At 38.0% G+C, this 21,685-nt stretch overlaps 1 protein-coding gene across 7 annotated transcripts in view; it reads right to left on the bottom strand.

Moving 5' to 3' along the window:
• The window catches only part of CCSER1 (coiled-coil serine rich protein 1), a 664,709-nt gene that overhangs the window by 467,749 nt on the left and 175,275 nt on the right, over positions 1–21,685 (bottom strand). For all 7 annotated transcript variants that reach the window (XM_068681709.1, XM_068681707.1, XM_068681710.1 and 4 more), the window contains exon 5: positions 5,710–5,830. In XM_068681709.1, the coding sequence (XP_068537810.1) occupies positions 5,710–5,830 (121 nt within the window). The remainder of the gene's footprint in view (positions 1–5,709; positions 5,831–21,685) is intronic.

Below are 21,685 nucleotides of genomic sequence, written 5' to 3'. Positions count from 1 at the left end.
ATATTTTAGTATGCTTTTCTCACCAGTATAAAAATTGAAGATTCGATGATCTAGCAGATTTTTTTTTCCAAGAAATATTTGCTTTTTCAAAAAAAAAAAAAAAAAAATTATTTCACTAAGTGTAACTTTATCAAAGGAAACCAATACATATTACTATGAAAAATGCAGTTCATCCCCTATTTCTTAACTACAATATACAAAAATCTTCTGAAGAATATCTAACATTCAAAACCCATGTGCTCATTAGGGTCTTACAGTAAATCAAAGATTCTACCTTACTTCAGCTGTTACCTTCCTAGACACCCTTTACAGGCGGTCTGTCATAAAACTGAGAGACAGGCAGCACTTGTATCTATTTTCCACAGATATAAGAAGGAAACAACACTGAAATTTCCGGTCTTGTGAGACATTAATGTATTTGAGTCATCCTTACATCTATACGAAGAACTGCACACCCACCAGCAAAGAACTGTAAACCATGTGGGCTGCACAGTCCTGTGAAGAGCACATGTGGCAGGGAGGAAGAGTGATGGCTGAGCTCCCCCAGGAGTGCAGGGAGTAGATGCAGTGTGAAAAAGCAGAGGAAGCAGCCCATGCAGGAGATGCGTAGGAACTGGAAACATGAGGAGATCCTCATGCGCACACTCCTGATCCCTGAGGAGATAGGTTCTGGCCTTAGACCTTTGGACACAGCCCTTGCTGTTTCCCCAAGAAGGACCTCCTTCTACCTCATGTGTGTGAATCGGTTCTAGGAATGCATTTGGCCCTTGTAGAAATATCAGCAATTCCTACCAGTTCAGGAATTAAATTTGATGATGCATTTGACTATTGATAGCACGTGCATATTGTACTACAAACTCTTTCCACAATTTTGAAGTACTTGTTCTGAAGAAATTGATATAAATCCAACCTCCCCTACCTCTTACATATTGCTAAAATGCTATGCTGGGTAGTATACTCTAATTCATCTGATGTGTCTTTTGCTGCTTCTCAATTGAGTTGGAACCACAGCTTGAAAACCAATATATTTCCAGAGCAACAAGAGTCACCCATATACTATTAGTATTATGCAAGGAATGATGCTTGCTTTCAGAGTGCATCATCACAGTTATACAGGGAACTGAAATAGTTCAATCATCTTTTATCTGATTATCCAAATGAGTCTGAAAAGCATTCATTTTTCACATTATCAAAACATGCCTTCTTGAATGGGGTGTCATACCAGATACAAATCTTGCAGTGGGGTATCACAGCCTGACAGCAGAAGACCACTCTTCATGTCACCACTTAGGACCAGGGGAAAGCACAAAGGTAAAACCACACTGACACTTTGAGGGGAAAAAAATTCTTCACACGGATGTAACTAAACTAGGAAAAAATAAATAAATAAATAAAAACACAAACCTGCAAGTGAAAGAAATGGACAGTAGAATAGGAACACTTCCTTTCCAACTCCTTTTGAAAGGAATTGGGCAAGGCTACAAGAGTCAGAAAGGACCAGCAGCATCTTCACAAGAAACAATGACATTTTTGCTACTTGAAGATTGTAGAGGGGAATAAAAAAACAACTCCTAGATTTAGTAAGCAAATACAGCATAGACATGGACCAAAACCTTCTGAGTTGCCAAACTAAATATCTGTACTAAACAGTGCAGTATGATACAGCACTAAAGCTACAGTCCTCTACCTTACCTATCAGTAAGCACCCAACTAGTCACTGTGACTACCAGAAGCCTACTCCTGGGATTTGAAATTGAACTCATACATAAGAATCTTGCTCAGGTAAGCAAAGTTGCAAAGTACAAATTAAACAGCTTTGGAACAGGTAATGTTAGAAAGCCTCACTACGTAGGCCCATTCATATATTCATCAGAAGAAAAATTTGACTTGATTATTAAGAGCTTAAAAAACTGCCAAAGGAGCTGTAGCATTTACCAGGCATCTGCAACCTAAGGTAATGTCCCCTAAAGTTCTGGAATTATTTCTGATATGGCAAACAGTTGGCACGTTACTATGGCTGCTTCATAACAATGGGGTCTGTAGCTGTAAAAACAATTTAACTGAAATAATATCTTCAAAGAAAAATCAAAATCAGAAATGTGACAAAAGATGTAGTAGAAATGTGCTTTATGCAGCTTTAAATTATCCAGCTCTGATGGTCACGTGTTGTCATTGCTATTCTGGACTCCAGTGCCATCATATGCAAAATACCAATTTTAAAAGTACATTAAATAAAGTACATAATCACCCACTTAACAAAAATGAAAAATTAAACACCTGAATTTTCACTGTACTTTTTTCAAGCAATAGTAGCACATGAATGGTTTTCTCAGTGTTTAGATATAAACAGCCTGCAGCAGCAAAACGGTCTACTCAGAGAGACATATGCCTAAGCAACTTCTTTTTTCCACACTGTTCCTTGTAGTGTGAGCTTTCAGTTGATAATTCGATCACAGAAGTTGAAGCTTAAGTGGTTTTAAAGCATAAATTCAGTTCTCTAGCCTTGCTTTCTTTCCCGTGCTTGTAAGAACTCAAAATGGAAGAGATAATTCCTTTTGTCATTGTTCTGCCTCAGCAGTTGATTTATTTATATTTGAATTCAGATAGGAAGAACTAAAATTAAGACTACATAAACAGAATGAACCGTTCAAATTGTTTCTAGCATCTGTGCACCTTCAAGAGCAACTGACTGATTTGCTGCAAAAGCAACATCAAGAGGCCTTGATACCTTGAACTGTTGACAGCATGGGTTTTCTAAGTCTTGTATTTCTACAAAAGAAAATAAAATCAGTGCAATATCCCAGACAAAGTGGAGGCCACAAAGGACACAGTAAGGTACAGCTCACATTCTTTAGTTTTAATCCTGACCCCACACTGACATTCAGACTATACATTTCTTATAGTCTGTTGTGGAGTGGCAGGACAAAAGCTAAAAAGTGGGGCTCTTGCTACTGCTAGCAGAACAAAAGTATACTTTGCTGGGTGCAGACAATTTCTTGTCACTTTGACATCGCAAAGGATGTCACTTCCAAGCTGCTTGAGATATGATATTTCCTTGGCCAGAGTCTTTTCCACTTACTTTGCATCTGCATTCTTACAGAGGTGGGGATTTTGTCCCCCACAGTGCACGATCCCCTAGCTGTCACTAAAAATCTCCTTCCTAATTAAGTATTTTGCAATTTGAAGAAAAATACAGGGGAAAAAAAATGACCTCTAATCCTCTGATCCTGATAATATCTATTCACTGACAAAGAATCATTAAATTTTGCTGCTACCATTTCTGGCATGATACTTTGCTGCTTACAGTAAAATTACATTAAGCAAATACAGTGCATTATTTAAAGCCACACACCAGCTTTTTTCTAAGATGAAACATCATTAGTCAAATATTATATGATTCACACTAAAGGCATTTTTCCTTCACCCACGCATCACAGTTTCTTGTGTCCTGAAGGTCTTGCATATAGTTCCACTGGGGTTTACAGTATAATTGTATTTAGTAATTAGTAACTGTTTATTATCAGTAATGTGTACTTTGTGTGTCTTGGATTGCTTTCATATGTGGTTCTAAACATACTCTGTGCAAGGCCCTAAACTAAGCAATGTTTTCTTTACAGGACTTATTCTTACAGAGTAGACCACTGCTCACCCCCTGTGATACTCAGTTTTGAGACACGCAAGTCAAAACAACTGAGGTTCACAAAGGTAAGCATAAAAATCAAAGCATTTATGTTATTTTCAGTAAAGGTAATTTATAAATACCTGTAATTATAGTTCACCTGTGCAGATCAGACCGCACATGGAGTCTGTGCTAAAGTCAAGGGAACTGAAGGTGTGTCAAAGGCTTTTCCTTGCTTGATATTTACAGTGCATAAAAACAGATGGCACTGGGGTATATAGAGACAGGAGCTGGGGTCTCTTTTGCTTCAGTTAAAACTGGGTATGGGGACAAAGATCTCCATGTAGAAAGCACAAGGTGAAAAGAAAAGTGAATGTGAAGCTGATGCTTCACAATGCTTGAGATGTCCTTGAAGCAACATGCTTTCATCCCCCTATAATTATTTTGAAATTTCATAGACAGACAGTTTACATAATTACTGTTCTAACAACATGAAAAAGTTTTCCAGAAAGTTGTTTTGGTTTCATTTCCATTATATTTGTAATAAATGTTGGTTTAAAGATACTAATGCAGTGATGCTGTTTCATGTGAAAAAGTTCAAATATATGTAATCTGTCTAAGCAAAAACTTCTTTCTTTTTGAAAGAATGACAGAGCTGCAAGTCATATTTTAAGACATGCAAATTGGAAGAGCAGCAGAGGCCAGTGCATATTTTTGAGACCACTGCATGCATAAGAGAAGTATGATTTCAGTCTAAGTACTTAAATGATATCACTAGTCAGGTTGTAAAGCAAAAATAAATAAACAACAACAACAAATAGAAAAAAGGTTAATACACTTACTAATATCAATAAGGCAAAGGGAAAAACTATGTAAGAGATGGCATCATAAAACTTTCAAGTACATGTTAACCACATACAAGACCTTACTTTGAATTTATAAGGAATTATGACATGCTGAAATTGCTGATAGTGGAGGAAAAACGGAAATCAAACAACACTGAAGGATCACTTTTTAATGGACAGAAAGCAAAAATGGACTCTGGATTTGGCAGGGGGCTGGGGAGAGGGGGAGGCATTTGGAGGGTGCTGAGCCAGCTCTGCTCCCTGCTCATCGAAAGACAAAACACTGGTATGATAGCAATGCTGTTCTAGCTACAAGTGCAGAGTACAGCACTGTAAGGGCTGCTGCAGGGAAAGTTAACTCCATCTCAGCCAGACCCAGTACAGGCAGGGGTAACTGTGTGTTTCATTTTCTTACAGTAACAGGTGTGCAAGATAGTTCTTCATAGAAATAAACCGACAGATAGACAATTTCAAAGCTAAACTTGTTTATACGCAGAGAAGCTGAGAACAAAGCATGAATTGCAAGGATCAATAATGACCTCATATTATTCATTTTTATACTTTTAATTACCTTCTACAATTTAAAAATGCATGGACCCCAACTTCATGTTGTGATTACTGTTTTCATGTTGTGATTTCTGTTATGTTTTCATTCTCCAAGAACTCAGTTGTTAAGAAACAACCATCCTGTCTGATATTGCAAGACAAGTGTTACTACACACGCACTGGCTATGATTCTCATCTAATGCAAGATATCAAATTACACTCTATTTAAGTTAATAGATTTTTTTTGGAAGACTACCATCCCACTTTTGAAGATGCCATCATATGTTATAACACAGCAATAAAAATAGTCACTGAAAAATACTGAAATATCTCAAATGAGCGGAGCATTTCAAAATTATGTTCTTTCTAAAAAGCAACTGCTGACTAAAAACATTGTGCAAGAATGAAAGAACTATTTAAATAAAAGGAATCGCTCTATTAAGCCTGTTAAAAAGTCAATTTCTCAGAGTATAAATGCCCATTCTCTCTGTATACCTCATTACCAAAAGCCTTGGAAAAAAAAAAAAAAGGCTAATGAGCAAAAGAACCAGCTTAGCCTCAGGCCAAGTTCTGCTTTTGGAAATGCAGATATAACCCCTTGTGAAACAGAAAGGAGGTGTATATGCATATCCATGAGAATGAATCTGGCCTGATGTTTACACTGTATTTGTAAAAAATCATGTTATTTGAATAACTCACGGTTTAGACACATCAGGCATTATTGTCCGTTCTTTTTTGCTTGTATCCACTGTCGTCTCTACAGGGGTAAGTACTACAGCAGCACATGAGACTATTGACTGGTATGAGTCTTCCCGGCAAACTGCAAAGATAAAAATTTCAGTGTTAATCTCAGTGTATATTTTAAATGTTTAAATAAATATATATATATTATAATCAAGTCATATCGTGATAAAGAAAAATGCAAATGATTCTCCAAACTTCAATGCTGTCATCTGAAAACTTCATTGTTTCCTAACTGTTTGCTTGGCACTTTTATTTCCCATGGGTTGATATGTCCATCATCATTCTAAGTTTCACCTAGCACAAGATGTCACTCTGCTCTATCTCATTGGCTGGCTGAGTCCTTAAAAGGAACAGTATGTCCTAGCATCATATTTTGCACTTCCTTTTTTCTTCACAAATCAAAAACCAGAGTGGAGATTAAGGAGGATTTTCAAATAAACCTCCCATCTTTAAAAATTTTAGACTTTGTAATAAACTATTTTTGAGAAACTGGTGATTTTTTGTACTCAACCATTACATCCCACACTTTAATCCAAAAAGGCCAAATCCAAATGGTCTAGGAGTAACATATGATATTTTGATTCATGTGTTTTTCCATTAATACAAATTATTTATGCATTATTGTGCTGGTTGATATGACTCATGATATTTAGAGCTAGAAGAATGATGATGTATTTCAGCTGAACATCTGGCTCAATTAGCACTGATGAATGAATACTAGAAGTACCTGACCTCCAAACAGATAGCTGTATTTAAGTTATATGTATTCTAAAATCTCAATTGCAAGTGTCACGAGTAATTTAGCACTTTGGCAGCCGCCACTCATTGCTACTTGTTTTGAAGGTACAGAGTTTCAGCACAGCTAAGGTATACTTTTGAGCCCAAACCACACACTTATATATTTATGGTACTGTTATATGTCATATGTAAGTTAGAGGAAACGTGGTAATTCATCTTTTAAGAAGAAAGTCACATGATATTTTATATGTTTAACATAGGAATTATTTTATAGGGTGTACATGCGCACATACACGGCCAATAACATACATGGTCACAAATTCTCAAGAATTCAAAGCTAGAAAGAACCTATTTTACAACTACAAACATTTGTGCAAGGTTGTGATAGCTGGGGATATTGAATGGTGACATCAATGGACAACTTGTTTCTGATGACATTCTAACCTTCTGTCCTCCACAATCATATGCTTCCTCAGACAACATACCTTTTGCAAAACTTATACTTACAAGAGAAGTAAAACTGGAGTAAAACTTCATTCATATTGCCTTGACTGGATGCCAATCCAGAACAACTAATCATGGCATTTTACCCTGAGTTTTACTCAAATTACATTCAGCATGAACTCAGTGTGCATCAAAATATACTGCATGCCCAAAACATACCCTGGAGCAGTACCTGGTACTTTAAGGCAGGTAGGGAGTAGATTTTTAAGAACAGGGCAGACCATGCTTGGATATTTGCACAAAGGTCCGAAATGTCCCAAGGGCTTCCAGTTTTCAGAGCAATTCTGAGCCATTTAGCAAACAGCAGGATGTTTAGCAAACATCCTGAGTATGGTCTGATTCCAGGAAGAAAATATTTTTGCGGAGTGCATGTAATCACACTTAATACATTGTATGCCCTCCAGGACTGTTTATGCCTATATGTTTAATTATTAATGTGCAAGTTGCCCATGAATAGACGCATTAGATGACCAGGATTGAAACATTATCTTCTTTGTTTTGGAACCAGTGTTACTCACAACATAGTTATTATCACAAACATCCATCTCCTAAACATGGTCACACCCACAGACAACTTGCTATATTGCCTACAGATACACAAGTGGGATATACGTTAGTTTCCTACATACAAAATGAAGGAGGGAAATAATGTAAAATACGCTGAACTACAAAGTAAGAAGAAAACCATTTTTTTCTCATTTTTTATCCTACTATGTTGATACCATCTACCAAGTGATTTTTATCACACTATTTTGCCTCACTCCGGTTGCAGGGAATATTGAAGAGAGAAAAATAAAGAGGCAACAGATCAATTATCTGGCTCTGAGCCTGTGGTGGTTTTACTCAGGTGGGCAGCCAAGTTCCACCATGGCCGCTCTCTCACTCCCTCTCCTCAAAGAGGAATGGGGAGAAAATACAGTGCAAAGGGTTGAGATAAGGATAGGGAGATCGTTAAACCGACAGGCAAAACAGACTCAGAGTAGAGAGACAGATTTATTGTCTATTACTAACAAGCTAGAGAAACAAGGGAAAGAAACCAAAAACACCTTCCCCCATCCACCCTCTTCTACCTCCTCCCCCCCCCCGAGTGGTGCAGGGGAACAGGGAAATGTGGGTTGTGGTCAGTCTTCGTCTCCACCACTTCTTCACGGTCACTCTCTGCCCCTGCATCGCGGGATCCCTCCCACTGGGTGCCGTCCTTCCCAATCTGAATCTGTGGGGGCTTCCCACAAGCAGCAGCTCTTCCAGAACTGCTCCAGATATGGGTCCGTACCACAAGGTCCATCCCTCAGGAGCAAACTGCTCCAACCTGGGTCCCCCACGGGCAGCAGCTCCTGCCAGGTCACCTGCTCCTGCATGGGCTCCTCTCCACAGGTACAGGTCCAGACCAGAATCTGTTCTGGCAGGGGTCTTCCACAGGCGGCAGCCTCCATCAGTGCAGGTCCATCTGCTCCACCGTGGTCTCCTCCACGGGCTGCAGCGTGGAACCCTGCTCCACCGTGGTACTCCATGGGCTGCAGGGGGACATCCTGCTTCACCATGGTCCTCACCACAGGCCGCAGGGGACTTCTGCTCCGGCGCCTGGAGCACCTCTCCCCCTCCTTCTTCACTGACCTTGGCTCCTGCAAGGCTGTTTCTCACTCCTCTCACTCTCCCAGCTGCTGTGTGGCAGCATTTTTTTCTCTTTCTTAAATCTGCTCTCACAGAGGTGCAAACAACACTGCTTATTGGCCCGGCTCTGGTCAGCAGTGGGGCCCTCACCAGTGGAGCAGCTTCTAGATTCTTCTCACAGAAGCCACCCCTATGCCCCCCTGCTACCAAAACCCTGCCACATAAACCCACAACAGAGCCTCATGTCACTGGCAGAAATTTTATTTTTTTTTTAATCGTGGGTCATTTTATACGACACTAGGCCTGCTGGCAACGGACAGGCTTCACCTGTCTCAAAAGGGGAAAAGGACCTTTGCTCAGGAGGCAGCAGGGCCTTTAAAGGCCTTTAATCTAGAAAAATACATAAACCGTCTTTAAGACCTAAAAGGTCTTTAAACTAGATTTGAAGGGGGAAAGGGATAAAAACAGGCTTGCTAGAGATAAGCCTGAGGGCAGTAAGCCAGTGGTTGTGGAATGCTGGGTTAGCAAAGTCCCTTGGCCTGACACCTCAGTAGAGATAGGGCATGGAGAGCCAGGCAACAGCAAAGGCACAACAGATACTGAGGGGCTAGAAATCATGTAAGTGCCTGAGGAAGGTCACAAAGGAATTAGGGCTTCTCCTCCAAAAAAGGTGACAGAATTGCTAGGCCAACTGAAGTGCATCTACACCAATGCATGCAGCATGGGCAAGAAACAAGAGGAGCTGGAAGCCACTGCACAGCAGGAGGGCTAAGACATAGTTGCCATAGCAGAAACATGGTGGGATGACTCACATGACTGAGTGCTGCAATGGATGTCTACAAACTCTTCAGAAGGGACAGGCTAGGAAGGAGAGGTGGTGGGGTAGTTCTGTATGTTAAGGAGTGTTTCGATTGTCTAGAGCTTAATACTGGTGACAACGTGTTTGAGTGTTTATAGAAAAGAATCAGGGAGAAGGCCAACGAGGCAGATGTCACAGTGAGACTCTTATTCACCAACCAACCTGGATGAAGAGGAAGATGAAATATTCTATATCCAAGCTAGAGAGCTCCTCTTATGAGGAGAAGTTGAGGGAACTGAGATTATTTAGCCAAGAGAAAAGGAGACTCGGGGAGACCTTATCATTACATTCTCTACAACTGCATCAAAGGGTTGTGAGGCATTAGAACAGGCTGTCCAGGGAAGTAATTGACTCACCATCCCTGGAGGTATTCAAAAGACGTGTAGATGTTGTCTTAGGGACATGGTTTAGTGGTAGATGTGGCAGTACTAGGTTAACATTTGGACTTGATGATCTTAGAGGTCTTTTCCAAAATAAATTATTCTGTGATTCTGTACAACCAGCAGGCAATGTATTGGCAAGGTGCAATTTGGTAGACACCAAGTAATGTACGAAGTAGTATCTTCTACTTACAGTCAATGACTAAACATGTTCAAATAAAGACATTTATATCTATTTAACTCTTGATTTAGAGTTGAGGAAATGTAAAAACATAGCTTTATCAAAGGGTGGTATTGAAATTCAGGACCTGCATTTTAACCTGAAATGCTGATAAAAAGGGGGAGTAAAGGATGAAGCAAATGTAATTGTTTTCTTTAGAAGAAAAATTGTGATACCACTTAACTATCTAGTCATTAATTTAGAACTTGCAAAAGGCCTAGGGACTACGAAAGCATCACAGAGTAGGATCATCCACTGTCCATCAAAGCAGTTAACAAAGAAAAATAAAACAGAAAACCCCAAGTAAAAAAGATGACACCACTAGTCTCCTATCCTTTATAAAAATTTCATGAATGAATAACATTCTGAAATTTCTTTTGTTTAGTAATTAATGCTACATAGGGATTGTATAATCCCCTGATTTACAGCTGAAGAAAAACCCAGGTCATCTGGTGATCCATGTTCATGGAATTAATTATCCTCCCATTCTAAACAGAGATATACTTTGGTATGGCTTTTCAAAACCACTGTGACTCCTCTCTTTTATCTCAAGACTCTGTGCACACAGTTATAAGTCATTATGGGAATAGTATAATTAACTAAAATGTCATGAAATAGTGACAGTATTTAATTTTTATCTACTGGAGTGCATTCTCTTATTATCTGTTCATAATGTTCATTAAAATAATGACAATGTGCTTGAATGCAGACTAACTCATTTTTAACACTGATAGGGATGGGCACACATTTACTTAAGGAAACCATTTCCATGTGTCACTTCAAACTTCTCTTAAGTGTAGCTTCTTACCTACCAGTTTATTTTCCTATGTACCGATGGGCTACATTATCCCCCCAAAAGACAATTAGTGATTTCTACATATTCTCTCTTCATTAATCTGAATCTCTTAGAGTACCCAAATACTACAAGCCTCAGAATATCAACCCAATACACTAAGGGATTACCCTTTCTAATCGTAAATACTCTCAAGTGTCCAATGGTTATTTCAACAACCAGACAGAGCTTTAGAAATTTACCCATGCCACACAAATTGTTAAGAAAAACAGAGAAAAGTATTTTTTTTAATTATCAGAGTCTGTAGTTTGCTGCCCCAGTCTACTACATTATTCCTGAAGTGAGTGTGAAAGTTAATTCTTCCTCTAGCACTACTGCTAATGGACAAAAAAGGAAAATGGGTACTTTAAACGTGGGAATGGTGTATTTATATAGCTCGTTCCTGCATCTTTTAATTTGTATTTTCTAATCATTACTTTTTCATCATTTTCAATAGTATTGATGATGCTTAAATCTTTGTTTGTTTGTTTGTTTGTTTTTGTTTGTTTGTTTGTTTGTTTTTGTTTTGTTTTTGTTTTTTTTTACTGAGGATTTTTCCAGGTAATTTTAATTGTATTCTTGGGTATTGAGTAGGAAGTTTCCATAACTCCTGCTTATAGTCATTCATCTTGTTCTCCTATTTTCCCTAACTCTTTGCTGTATAAAACAAAGCAGTTTTCTTCAGCCTATGAATAAAAACTATGCCCCTTGCCTATAGTATGTAGTAAGTGAAGTGAGACATGCTTAATCAAATCACAAATATTAAAATGATAATACAGGTGCCTCTGCATTTATAACACATTCCCAAAGCAGCTGATGTTCTGTGTCCATGTTCTGTGTACTGTATAGGATGTCTGTCAGCGTTCAGCACTTTACTTTTCATATGCTACAAAAGATACTGAAGTGGTAATAAAAATGGCCTCCTGAGGCTGAGCTGCTGCTACATTTGTATATGTCACCCTAAAACCAAAGCCCAGCTTCCTTGTTCACAGTGGCCAATAGTTTGCTCCACAGATGACATAACCAAAAAATATATACAATGTGCATACATCTGCCAATAAGAGACTGGAAAATTTAAGTTATCATTTATTTGTAATTAACAGTGGCTTCATTGGAGAAAAGTTCGTGATGCATTCATTACCTCTAGCTTGACCAGATTATTATGAAACCTCAATTTTACTTTACTCAATTTTCAGGGGAGGAAAAATAACTACTGTTTTGTTTCCAAACAATTTCTACAATAAAGTAGCAACCTCGGATTCACAGATTCACAGAATCAAAAAATGGTTGAGGTTGAGGTTGGAAGGGACCTCTGGAAGTCATCTGGCCTTCTCTAGGCTGAACAATCCCATTCCTTTCATAGGAGAAATATTCCAATCCTGTCATCATCTTAGTAGACATTTAGTAGGCTCTGTTTAGTATTTCCATGTCTCTCTTGTGCTGAGGAAGCCCAGAACTGGTCCCAGCACTCTAGGTGTGGCCTCACCAGTGCTAAGTAGAGGGGAAGGATCACCTTCCTTGACCACTGCTCCTGCTAAAGTCCAGAATACCATTGGCATTCTTTGCCACAAGGGCACATTGCTGGCTCTTGGTCATATTGGTGTCCACCAGGACCTCCAGAACCTTCTCTGCAAAGAGACCTTCCAGCTGACTGGTCTCTAGCATGCACTGGTGCCTTTTTTTTTTTTTTTTTTTCTCTCCGTAACTCCCCAGGGTTGATCCTCCCCAGGTGCACAATTCTGCACTTCCCCTTGTTGAATTTCATAAGATTCCTCTCAGCCTGTTGTTTCTCCAGTCTGTCCAGGTCCCTCTGGATGACAGCAAAACCCTCTGGCTTATCACCACTCTCTCCCAGTTGCGTGTCATCTGCACATTTGCTGAAGGTACATACTGCCCCCATCACCCAGCACATTAATGAAGACATTAAACAGAACTGGACCCAGTTTTGACCCCCCTTGGTACCCTGCTAGCTACTGGCCTCCAATGAGACTTTCTAACATTGATCACCACCCTCTGGGACTGGCCAGTTCTCAGTCCACCTCACTGTCTGCTCATCCAGCCCATACATCAACAGCTTCCCTCTAAGAGAGAGCATTATAAACCTTACTGAAGTCAAGGTACACAATTTCCACTACTCCAATAAAGAAAAAATCTCCACATATGTGCTGCATTTTTACAATGGTACATAAATTTTAATTATATATTTTAGACAGAGGTTCATTATCACATTTTTTGCTGCATACCTCTGAAACTGGAAAAAAAATGGTACAAGAAATCAGCTAGAAGACAATCAGATAACTTCATACTACCTGGAGCAATTCCTTTAACTTTAATAAACTAATATTAAGTCAGAATATGTTATACGGGGAACATCTGCTGAAAAAAATGGGTAATTCACATGCAAGTGAGATGGTATTTTCTAGTACCACTGCATCTCCTTTATTCACAATTCAACTATTAAAAGAGCCAGACAATAATTATAGTGAAATAATACAATTGGGGAACATCTTTACTATGTAATATCTTTAACTAACATATTTCCCTTAAAGAAATAAAAGGTACATGCTGACTGTAAATCTTATAAGACAACTCTACAGAAAAAGAAAAAAAAATGGTTTAGTTTCATATAATACTGTTCTAAGAAATCAGGACTGCCTTCAAACGTACATAAGTCCTCCCTGGATTCTTCAATTTATACTTCAACACACTGTTTTTTTCCATTGCCAAATGTTTTTAAAGTCCCTCTTCTATTAATCACTAGCAGTGTTTGCTTTGACTGATCCTAGCTGGTTTAAACAGTCCCAGAACATCACTTACTATCAAAATATATATATATATTTTTTCATCTGGAGAAGAAAAATAAACTTTTTTCCTTGATTATTTCTTTTGAGAACAATGAGAATGACTATTTTTAAGCAGTTTTCTTCTACTTTTCTTCTACTTTTGACCAACCAGTAAAAAAAATAAAATAAAAAAATTCCCCCAAAGTAGCCTTCAACAGCTACTAAATATAATATATATCTCTTGAGAACAAAAAGATATTAAGGTCTAGGGGGTTCATTTCCAGCAACTATTCAAACACTAATTAATTGTCCTTTTTTTTTTTTTTATTATTATTATTATTTTTCTCCTAAAGAGAGTAGAGAGAAAATCTGGCTATTAATACTGACTATGAAAAATAAGTCTCCCTTCTCCCTTGACACAAGATATAAGAGAATGTTTGATGAAATTAACAGTAAGTACTACCTGTTTAGAGAAGACAGAAGGGAATCGTTTATATGCAGCGTGCAATGAAGCGTAAGGCATTCATGATGCAGGACTTAAAAAAATCTCTAAAGTATTTCTGGATTTAAGAGCTAGACACTTATTCTGACAATTCAAGTATTTACACATGCAACTATAAAGTTTAGAATAATAATCTGAAATCATTCAATAAACAGATCAGGTCTGGAAACAAGTGCTATTTTACAGAAAGAAAACATCTGCTTTGGTAAAACACCAAGCACCCTGCCAGGAGCAGGTACATACAAGGCGGTACATACATTCCCCTGAAATGTAAATTACAGATTCCAGTGTAAGAGACAGGGGACTGAAACATAGAGGAGCAACATCTGTATCCAAAGTATCTAATTGCACATTCCTTTTAACCACCAAACGCCAGAAAATATGTTGTAATTACTGTAGAGCACCAACTCCCAGTGGAGGCATTTGCATTTTTGCATACTGTTTTTTTAGCTTAGCTTTGCCATGATGAGGCTCAGGAAATGAGCTGAGGTGCTCTGAACAAAGGGTAAGGAAGAACTGCAAGATCCCACCTATGTGTAGGTTCTTCAGATAGAGCAAATATGGGAGGACAAAGAATCATGATATACTCCTTCCAGGTTTTGCTAAAAACTGAACAAAAGCAAACAAACAAGCCAACAACCAAATAAAAAGGAAATCGAGTGGCTACTATAAATTTCCTCAGCAACTTAGTCCACTTTGGAGGACGAATGAAGAGCTGAGGGAAGAGCATTTAAAAGAGGAGCATTTAAAACCTGAAACTCAAGCTAATTTCCCATGAAAACTGCTGACTCTATGAATAGTTTATAAGAGAAGGTCTTTAAATGCAGTTTATTAGTTGTGGTGAATCCAGTAACAATGTGGTTAGCCACTTTACTATCACCCTTCTCACCGCACAGATGTGTCCACTCGTATTCTCAATCTGTTCAGTGGGCTCAAAGAAAGAACCATTATTCAGGCCTATTTCTTTGCCAACTCCAAACATCACTGGCATTAAACATTTCAACAAAACCATGCATATGATTTCATTTTCACACTGCCCATATGTTTCTTACCCTCAGAAACACAACAAAATATTTTATTTCTTTAGTTTTTAACCTTTAAGCATTTAAACTTTAAAGTTCTCAGTCTACTTAAAGCAACACAAAAGGTCAAGGAACTTTGCGTGAAAGCCATTTTTGCCCCAAAACCCCATATATATATATATAAAATAAGAAATAAAAAACATAATAATAATAAAAAAGCTTAATTTTGCTGCTTCTTGATTCTGGATTTGATGATGGCATTTGGGAAAAGAAACTAAATGGATCTCTATTTTGTTATTAGTTCTACACTTATTCTAGTGCCTCTTGTCCCTTAGAAACAGCTGCATTTCAAAATATTGGCCAGATGAATACTTTAGAGAATGAGACTATATGTTCACAGTCCCCAATGGGCTTACTGTAATAATTCTGCAATAAAACCACAGGCCCAATTCTTAAACACAGTGCAGTCACAATAAGAAATTTTGTAATAGAGACAATTACAGGGCCATTACAGGCAAATGAATTACATTCTACCAGGTCCGTATGTGTCCTTGCTCTTTTGTGGTATTCACAAAGGCTGCATACACCTATCTGCTTTGTGCTATCTATACTGGCACCCAGTTGTGAAGGTTACATAGCACAGCATTAATCAGAAGCCAGGAAATTCTTCTAAGACACTACAGCAGTGCTCTAGTGATTATCTGCATCCTTGCATTTGTAGCCCAAGTTTGTTTATTGTTACAAGCCACTGTAATAATAGGGTAATAGCCATATATGCTATTTGTGCCTTCTGACTCATTCTCTGTGCATAAGAAATTAAACTATAAGAAGCAGCTAATATTGCTTCTGTTGATGCTAATGTTTAGAATGCTTCTTTTACTGTCAATATTTTGTGGAAGGCCATGTCCATGGTCACCTATGGACCTTGCTGAAATAGTAAGTGACTGATATGATAATCACCTATGTAACGGTGACACTGATGGCCAACTTCCCATATATTCCCTGTTAAGCACATTGCATTGACAGAATGATTGTAGCCTGGTCTCTCTTTTAAGAAGGAAAGTGCAGCACCTTCACTCCTATTTCAGTCTTCTCAAGCATCCTCCTTGAGCTTACAATGACTTGCAGACTTGCTTAACCAAAGGGGTTCTGTCTGTATTTACTAAATCCTTCTGGATGTTACGAATTTGTTCCATTACTTCTGCACTTGCACAATTTTAACCAACCACAACATCCTGTACAATTCCAAAGCTGAACTATAGGTTACATGAAGGAATTTCTAAAGTCCATTTTAAACTTGCCACCAACTACCTACCTTTGACTTCCTCGGTGTTAGTACTGGAGAAGACAATGCATAGTTCCTCCCTTCACTTTCCACTCATGATTTCAAACACTTCTTTTGGATGCTTTGCTAGTCCTCTCTTTTACATGTTGCAGAATCCGAGTCTGCTCCCATATAAAATCTGTTCTGTATGCCTGACCACCTTGTTACCCTCTCTGCAAACAACACTCTTTTGTGGTAAACCCTGCCATGATGGATCACTGTAGCAGCACTGGGAGAAACTATAATAGTATTCACAGGAAATAAAGTAGGCTAGTTTTTCAACTGTGGCTACTCCATACCTAAAACATTTAAAGTAGACCTATTTATGCTTGAGGCTGCTTCTAAAACTTTTTATTCATAGTGAATTACTTAAAGCTAATATTGTTCCACACATCCTACACAGGAATTGAAGAAAAAAATAATCTTCAGAGTATAAAATAAAAGCATATTCTATTTTCAGTAGGTTGTTATTACTTCTCAGTATCAAAAAGCAGTGTTTTAGTGCAACATTAGGAGGTTTAAAACAGCAACCAAATTTCATTAGCTTTTGGCAACACATCATCAGTCAGAATGATGTCACATGCTTATATTTTTAGCACTGCAGTATGTGACTTTTTATGACATGGACATGAATAAATAGCATGTGCATAAGTGAGTAAAAGGTTGTGATGAAACACTAATGATTTGAGCCCAAATAATAATGTCTAATTCTGACAAATTGCAGGAAGTTGCGTAATTGGAAGGTATGAATATCCATTTGAAAAAAAAGGAGGGGCTTAGTCATTCAGTCTAGGAGGTATGGTAATAATCAAGATGTGGTCCAAATAAGTACAATGGTTTATTTATGGAGAGACTTTGAACATAACTGGTTAAATACTTTTTCTGTAGAGAACAGTAAAACCTTTGTAAAATATATATGTATAGGTAGATATATGTGCATTTAAATACAATGCCTTTAAGAGGCTATTATGCTACACTTAGATAAAATATAGGAATGCAAGTTAGTGGGAACTTGAATAAATGAGAACACCACAATAACTAAAAACTGTAATTTCCTAAAAGCTATCTTACTGAGTCATTCTAAATGAATAATTTGTGTGTATATATATATATATGTGGTATATATATGGTAATAGTTGGCAATGAATCACATTTCCTGATAATAATAATATCAAAGATTAAAGAAATGAACCCAGGATCCAACATGCTGGAGTTACCAAACATAATGAATATGTGCCTGCCCAATGTGCTGCTCTAAGTGACTTCGGACAGGTTTATGGGGCAAAAGATATTCACCCAGACCTCCTCTGATGGTAGAACATTCATGGTGCTTGGCCTATAAGCAAGTCTGAACAAAAATATACATTTACATGGCATCAGAAAGAGCAAAGTATTAGCTCTGAGATCTGTTTTTAGAGCTAAGCAAAGGCTATGAAGGGATGAAAATAATTTAAAGTCTTCTATCCTGCCAAGAGGACAGGACTCACACATACTGCCTGATAACCTCTAAAAAGCAAAACATCCATCTATTTCAAAATACTAACTCAAAGAATTCAAACAACACAACCTGGGTTCCAACATGATCTTCCAGCCCCACCAGCAGGTCTGATGAGAACTGCTGGCTATGAGTGATCAGTGAGCAGGACTGGTAACTGCAGCACAAGGTCTAAAATGATCATTTCACTAGAAACTTTCCTGGATTAGGCCCTCGGGAAGTATAGGATGCAATGGATTTAGGCCAGGATCCCACCTACCATTGAGTTTCTGCAGCTTAAAAGAGTCATTTCATGCCAGCTGAGCTCAATACATGCCTGTGAGAGCACACTCAGCCTGTGGCAAATGTAGGACAAAGCATCACCACATCTGACATCTCAGTCAAGGGGCTTAAGTTAATGGTCTTTACCTTGCAGCTATCAATGGCAAATTCATCTGGCTCATCAGCTGAAGCAACAGATGAAGCTGCAGGAACCCTATGAGTAAATTGAACCTGCAGATGCTATATGACGCAGAGTGCCCTCAGCCTCCTTGGTCCTTTATGGAAAACATTGTGACTGCAAAGGAGAAGGCTGCCTGCAAGAGTCAACCAGTGGCTATCACTGGGAAATAAGACAGAAAAACACCACAGTTGTGGATGACACAAGAAAAATGGATAGCCAAAGCATCTGCTTTTCCAGAAGGAATGGAAAAAAGATACTATAAAAAGTGCCAATTTTATATAGAAGAATAAAGCCACCCTCTGGTAATTGTCACAAGATACTAGAAACTGGGAAACCCTTGCCTCTTTTTTTTCAAAGAACACAGAGAAAACCCTAACAGTGATTTTACCAGCCATAAGTACCAGCTGCTTCCATTTTCAGATTAAAAAAATAAATAAAAAAAAGATGGTTTCACTTCAGTTTTGTGATCACTTCTGGGTTTGAGCTTTTATGTAAGCTGTGTGATGCCTTCAAGAAAAGAAGAAGAGAAGCAGGAGCAGCTGGTATCTTGAAAGGAGGAATATGAAAAGACCTGCAGGGCTTTTCTGTAGGCACAATAAAAGCCCCTGAAGGAACGTCTACTCTAACAACAATATCCTTGACTGTCACTTACCACAAGTAAAACTGTCAAAGCTCCACGGTAAGCATTTTTAGGAGCATAGTCTCTTGGCTTCACCTATCATTCTTGTTCTTGCTGAAATAAAGACTGACAAGGCAAGCAAGATTAATTTACTGTTGTTTGTATGGAAGGGCTGTTGTCACAAGACATTAAACAATTAATACACAAATAAACTTCTACAAGCCCAATTTCCCAAGATAAGTTATTAAATAAAGCCACAATGTCAGTTCTACTTGCAGTTTCAAAAAACAAAAGCTCACCAGGAAAATGATGTGAGATACTTTTGTTTTGCAAGAGTACAAGGCTGTTTGGCTTTCTGTTATAACCGTATCAGTACCTGCTAGCAGAAATGTAGGTATAACTGCCAGTAGAGCTGTACATCTTCCAAGTCGCAAAATGACAGCCCTTGTCAACCTCTGTGACAAGCAACCCAGTGAGCAGCCCCCATAGCAGCACATTTGTCATAGCTACACCAAACTTACTCATTCTTTCACAGGAGCCACCCCTATGCTATGTATCGGAAATTTACATCAGACATTGAAACAAGTGGAGGATCCATAACAAAAATGCCCTCGCTTTTCTCACGGCATATATCTTCCATATTTCTTATAAAGTGCAAAGAAAATATTTCACACCTTTCCCCTCTCGAAGGTGGATAGTTTTTGTTTTGTTTTTGTTTTATTCTTGAGGGTGTAAATTTACTAGATTTCACAGCCAAATGAAACTATTATGGTCATCTGATCTGGCATGTGGCACAAGCACATGCTTTGGTTCTTCCAAAAGTGAGGTGTTATAGCCCTGATGTGAAACTTTGAACAACAGAGCTCAGTGTTGTGCCAGAGTTGCAAGTGATTTGCTGAGTTCTTCCAATTAACAGTCAAAATAACAGCATATTTTTTCCAATTGATTTTCAGAAGTACAGAATGCTAGCCAAACATCAATGAAGGAGATAAAGCATATGCCAAGCAAAATATATGCATCCATCTGAAAAGCAATAAAACAATTGATTATTCCACTAACTTTTTCACTTCCTCGAAAAATCTTAAATATTAAAAGAAAAAAAGAAAAAAGAAAAAAAAAACAACCCTAATGCTTGAAGTCTAAGCAAGTTTTGAGGGCAATATATTGCACTTTAAATACAAGTAAATTAAAATATGAGTAGATTACTACTATGCTATAACTACTATACTAAAAAGGGTCAGGGTCAAAATGACAAACAGGACACGCAGGTCTTGAAAAGACATTAAACAAGGGGATTCTAACAAACCATGTTTAAATAGAGCCAAATGCAGGATAATAACCCTAGAAACAAGGAATGCAGATTATCACTAGACCACTGAAGTAGCATTTTGGATCATAGCAAAACAGCAATGTGTTGCCCTTGCAAAAATGCCCAGCTCAAACTTGGTTCTACATAAGTGGCATTGAGGTCAGGCTCAACTTGGTTACCATCTCACCTTCTCATCCTGTGTGGCAAAAAGTCCCAAGCAAATTGAAAACCTCCTTGAGTAAGACAAGAAGGTGTAACATAAACATAAATCCAGTGGATGTCTGTCTTTAGGTAAGTTTAAAATTAAGACAAATACCTTTTTGAAATATGTGTGTTACATATGTATTTCAAGGTTCATTACAAGTACAACTATGCAAAGTATAATCACTTTGCTGTTTGGGCGACCAAACATGATGAACTGAGCCTTTATTTAACTACAAAAGTCATAGTAGTTGGTTGCTCAAGGTCACACAGCAAGCATGTGACAGAGTTGCTTCAGATAACCTGACCTGTAAACAACTTTCTAATTATTTGAGCAGTGAAATAACTTCAGGATGTTCAGAAGTATCTTGGAGGACGTTTTCCATAAGAAAATTATCGAAATCATTTTTCCTCTTCCTGCCATTTTCAGATCTGATACAGAATTTTACATTGCAGCCCCATAGAGCTTGCTCGTGTCATAAAAGAACCATGTATTAGAAAATAAAAAATAAAGACCCATGTTTTTAATTTCTTTAAAATACATTTTCCTCTGCTAACTGCTCAGCATGTTATCTGTACTCTGGTCTGTTATCTGACCATTAGATTGGCACGGACATGTAATGCAAGTGAAATACTTCAGAGCAGGCTACCACAGGACAACGAAGCACCATGCAGATAGACTGGTACTGGAAGCAGAATAGCCAGAACTCAACGCAGGCTTGCCTTAGATATGCTCTACTATCTTGTTAAACATCAGAAAATTCAGCAATAGGGAGTAATTCAAAATTCCTAACGAGTTCTCTTCTTTTGTGTTAAACATGAAGTTCATCACATACTCACTGTTGCAAACCTACAAAGCCAATGCAAGACCCAAACCCTTTACAAATTAATCAGTCTTTTCAGATTGTACTAGTCATAGCAACTTCAAAGCAAAGATTGAATAAATAAACCACTTTCCTCCTATTGGCAAGCAATAATTTTGAGACTTGATAATAAGCCTATATACATTTGTATATTATCTCTCTACCTTGATTAAGAACCTTTCCTCTGGTTTTGACTCTAAAAAGGAAATAGTGCCATTTAGTGGCCA

Source organism: Anas acuta, chromosome 4, assembly GCF_963932015.1.
Source record: "Anas acuta chromosome 4, bAnaAcu1.1, whole genome shotgun sequence".
NCBI classification, from domain to species: domain Eukaryota; kingdom Metazoa; phylum Chordata; class Aves; order Anseriformes; family Anatidae; genus Anas; species Anas acuta.
This window is presented reverse-complemented; position numbering and strand designations above follow the sequence as displayed.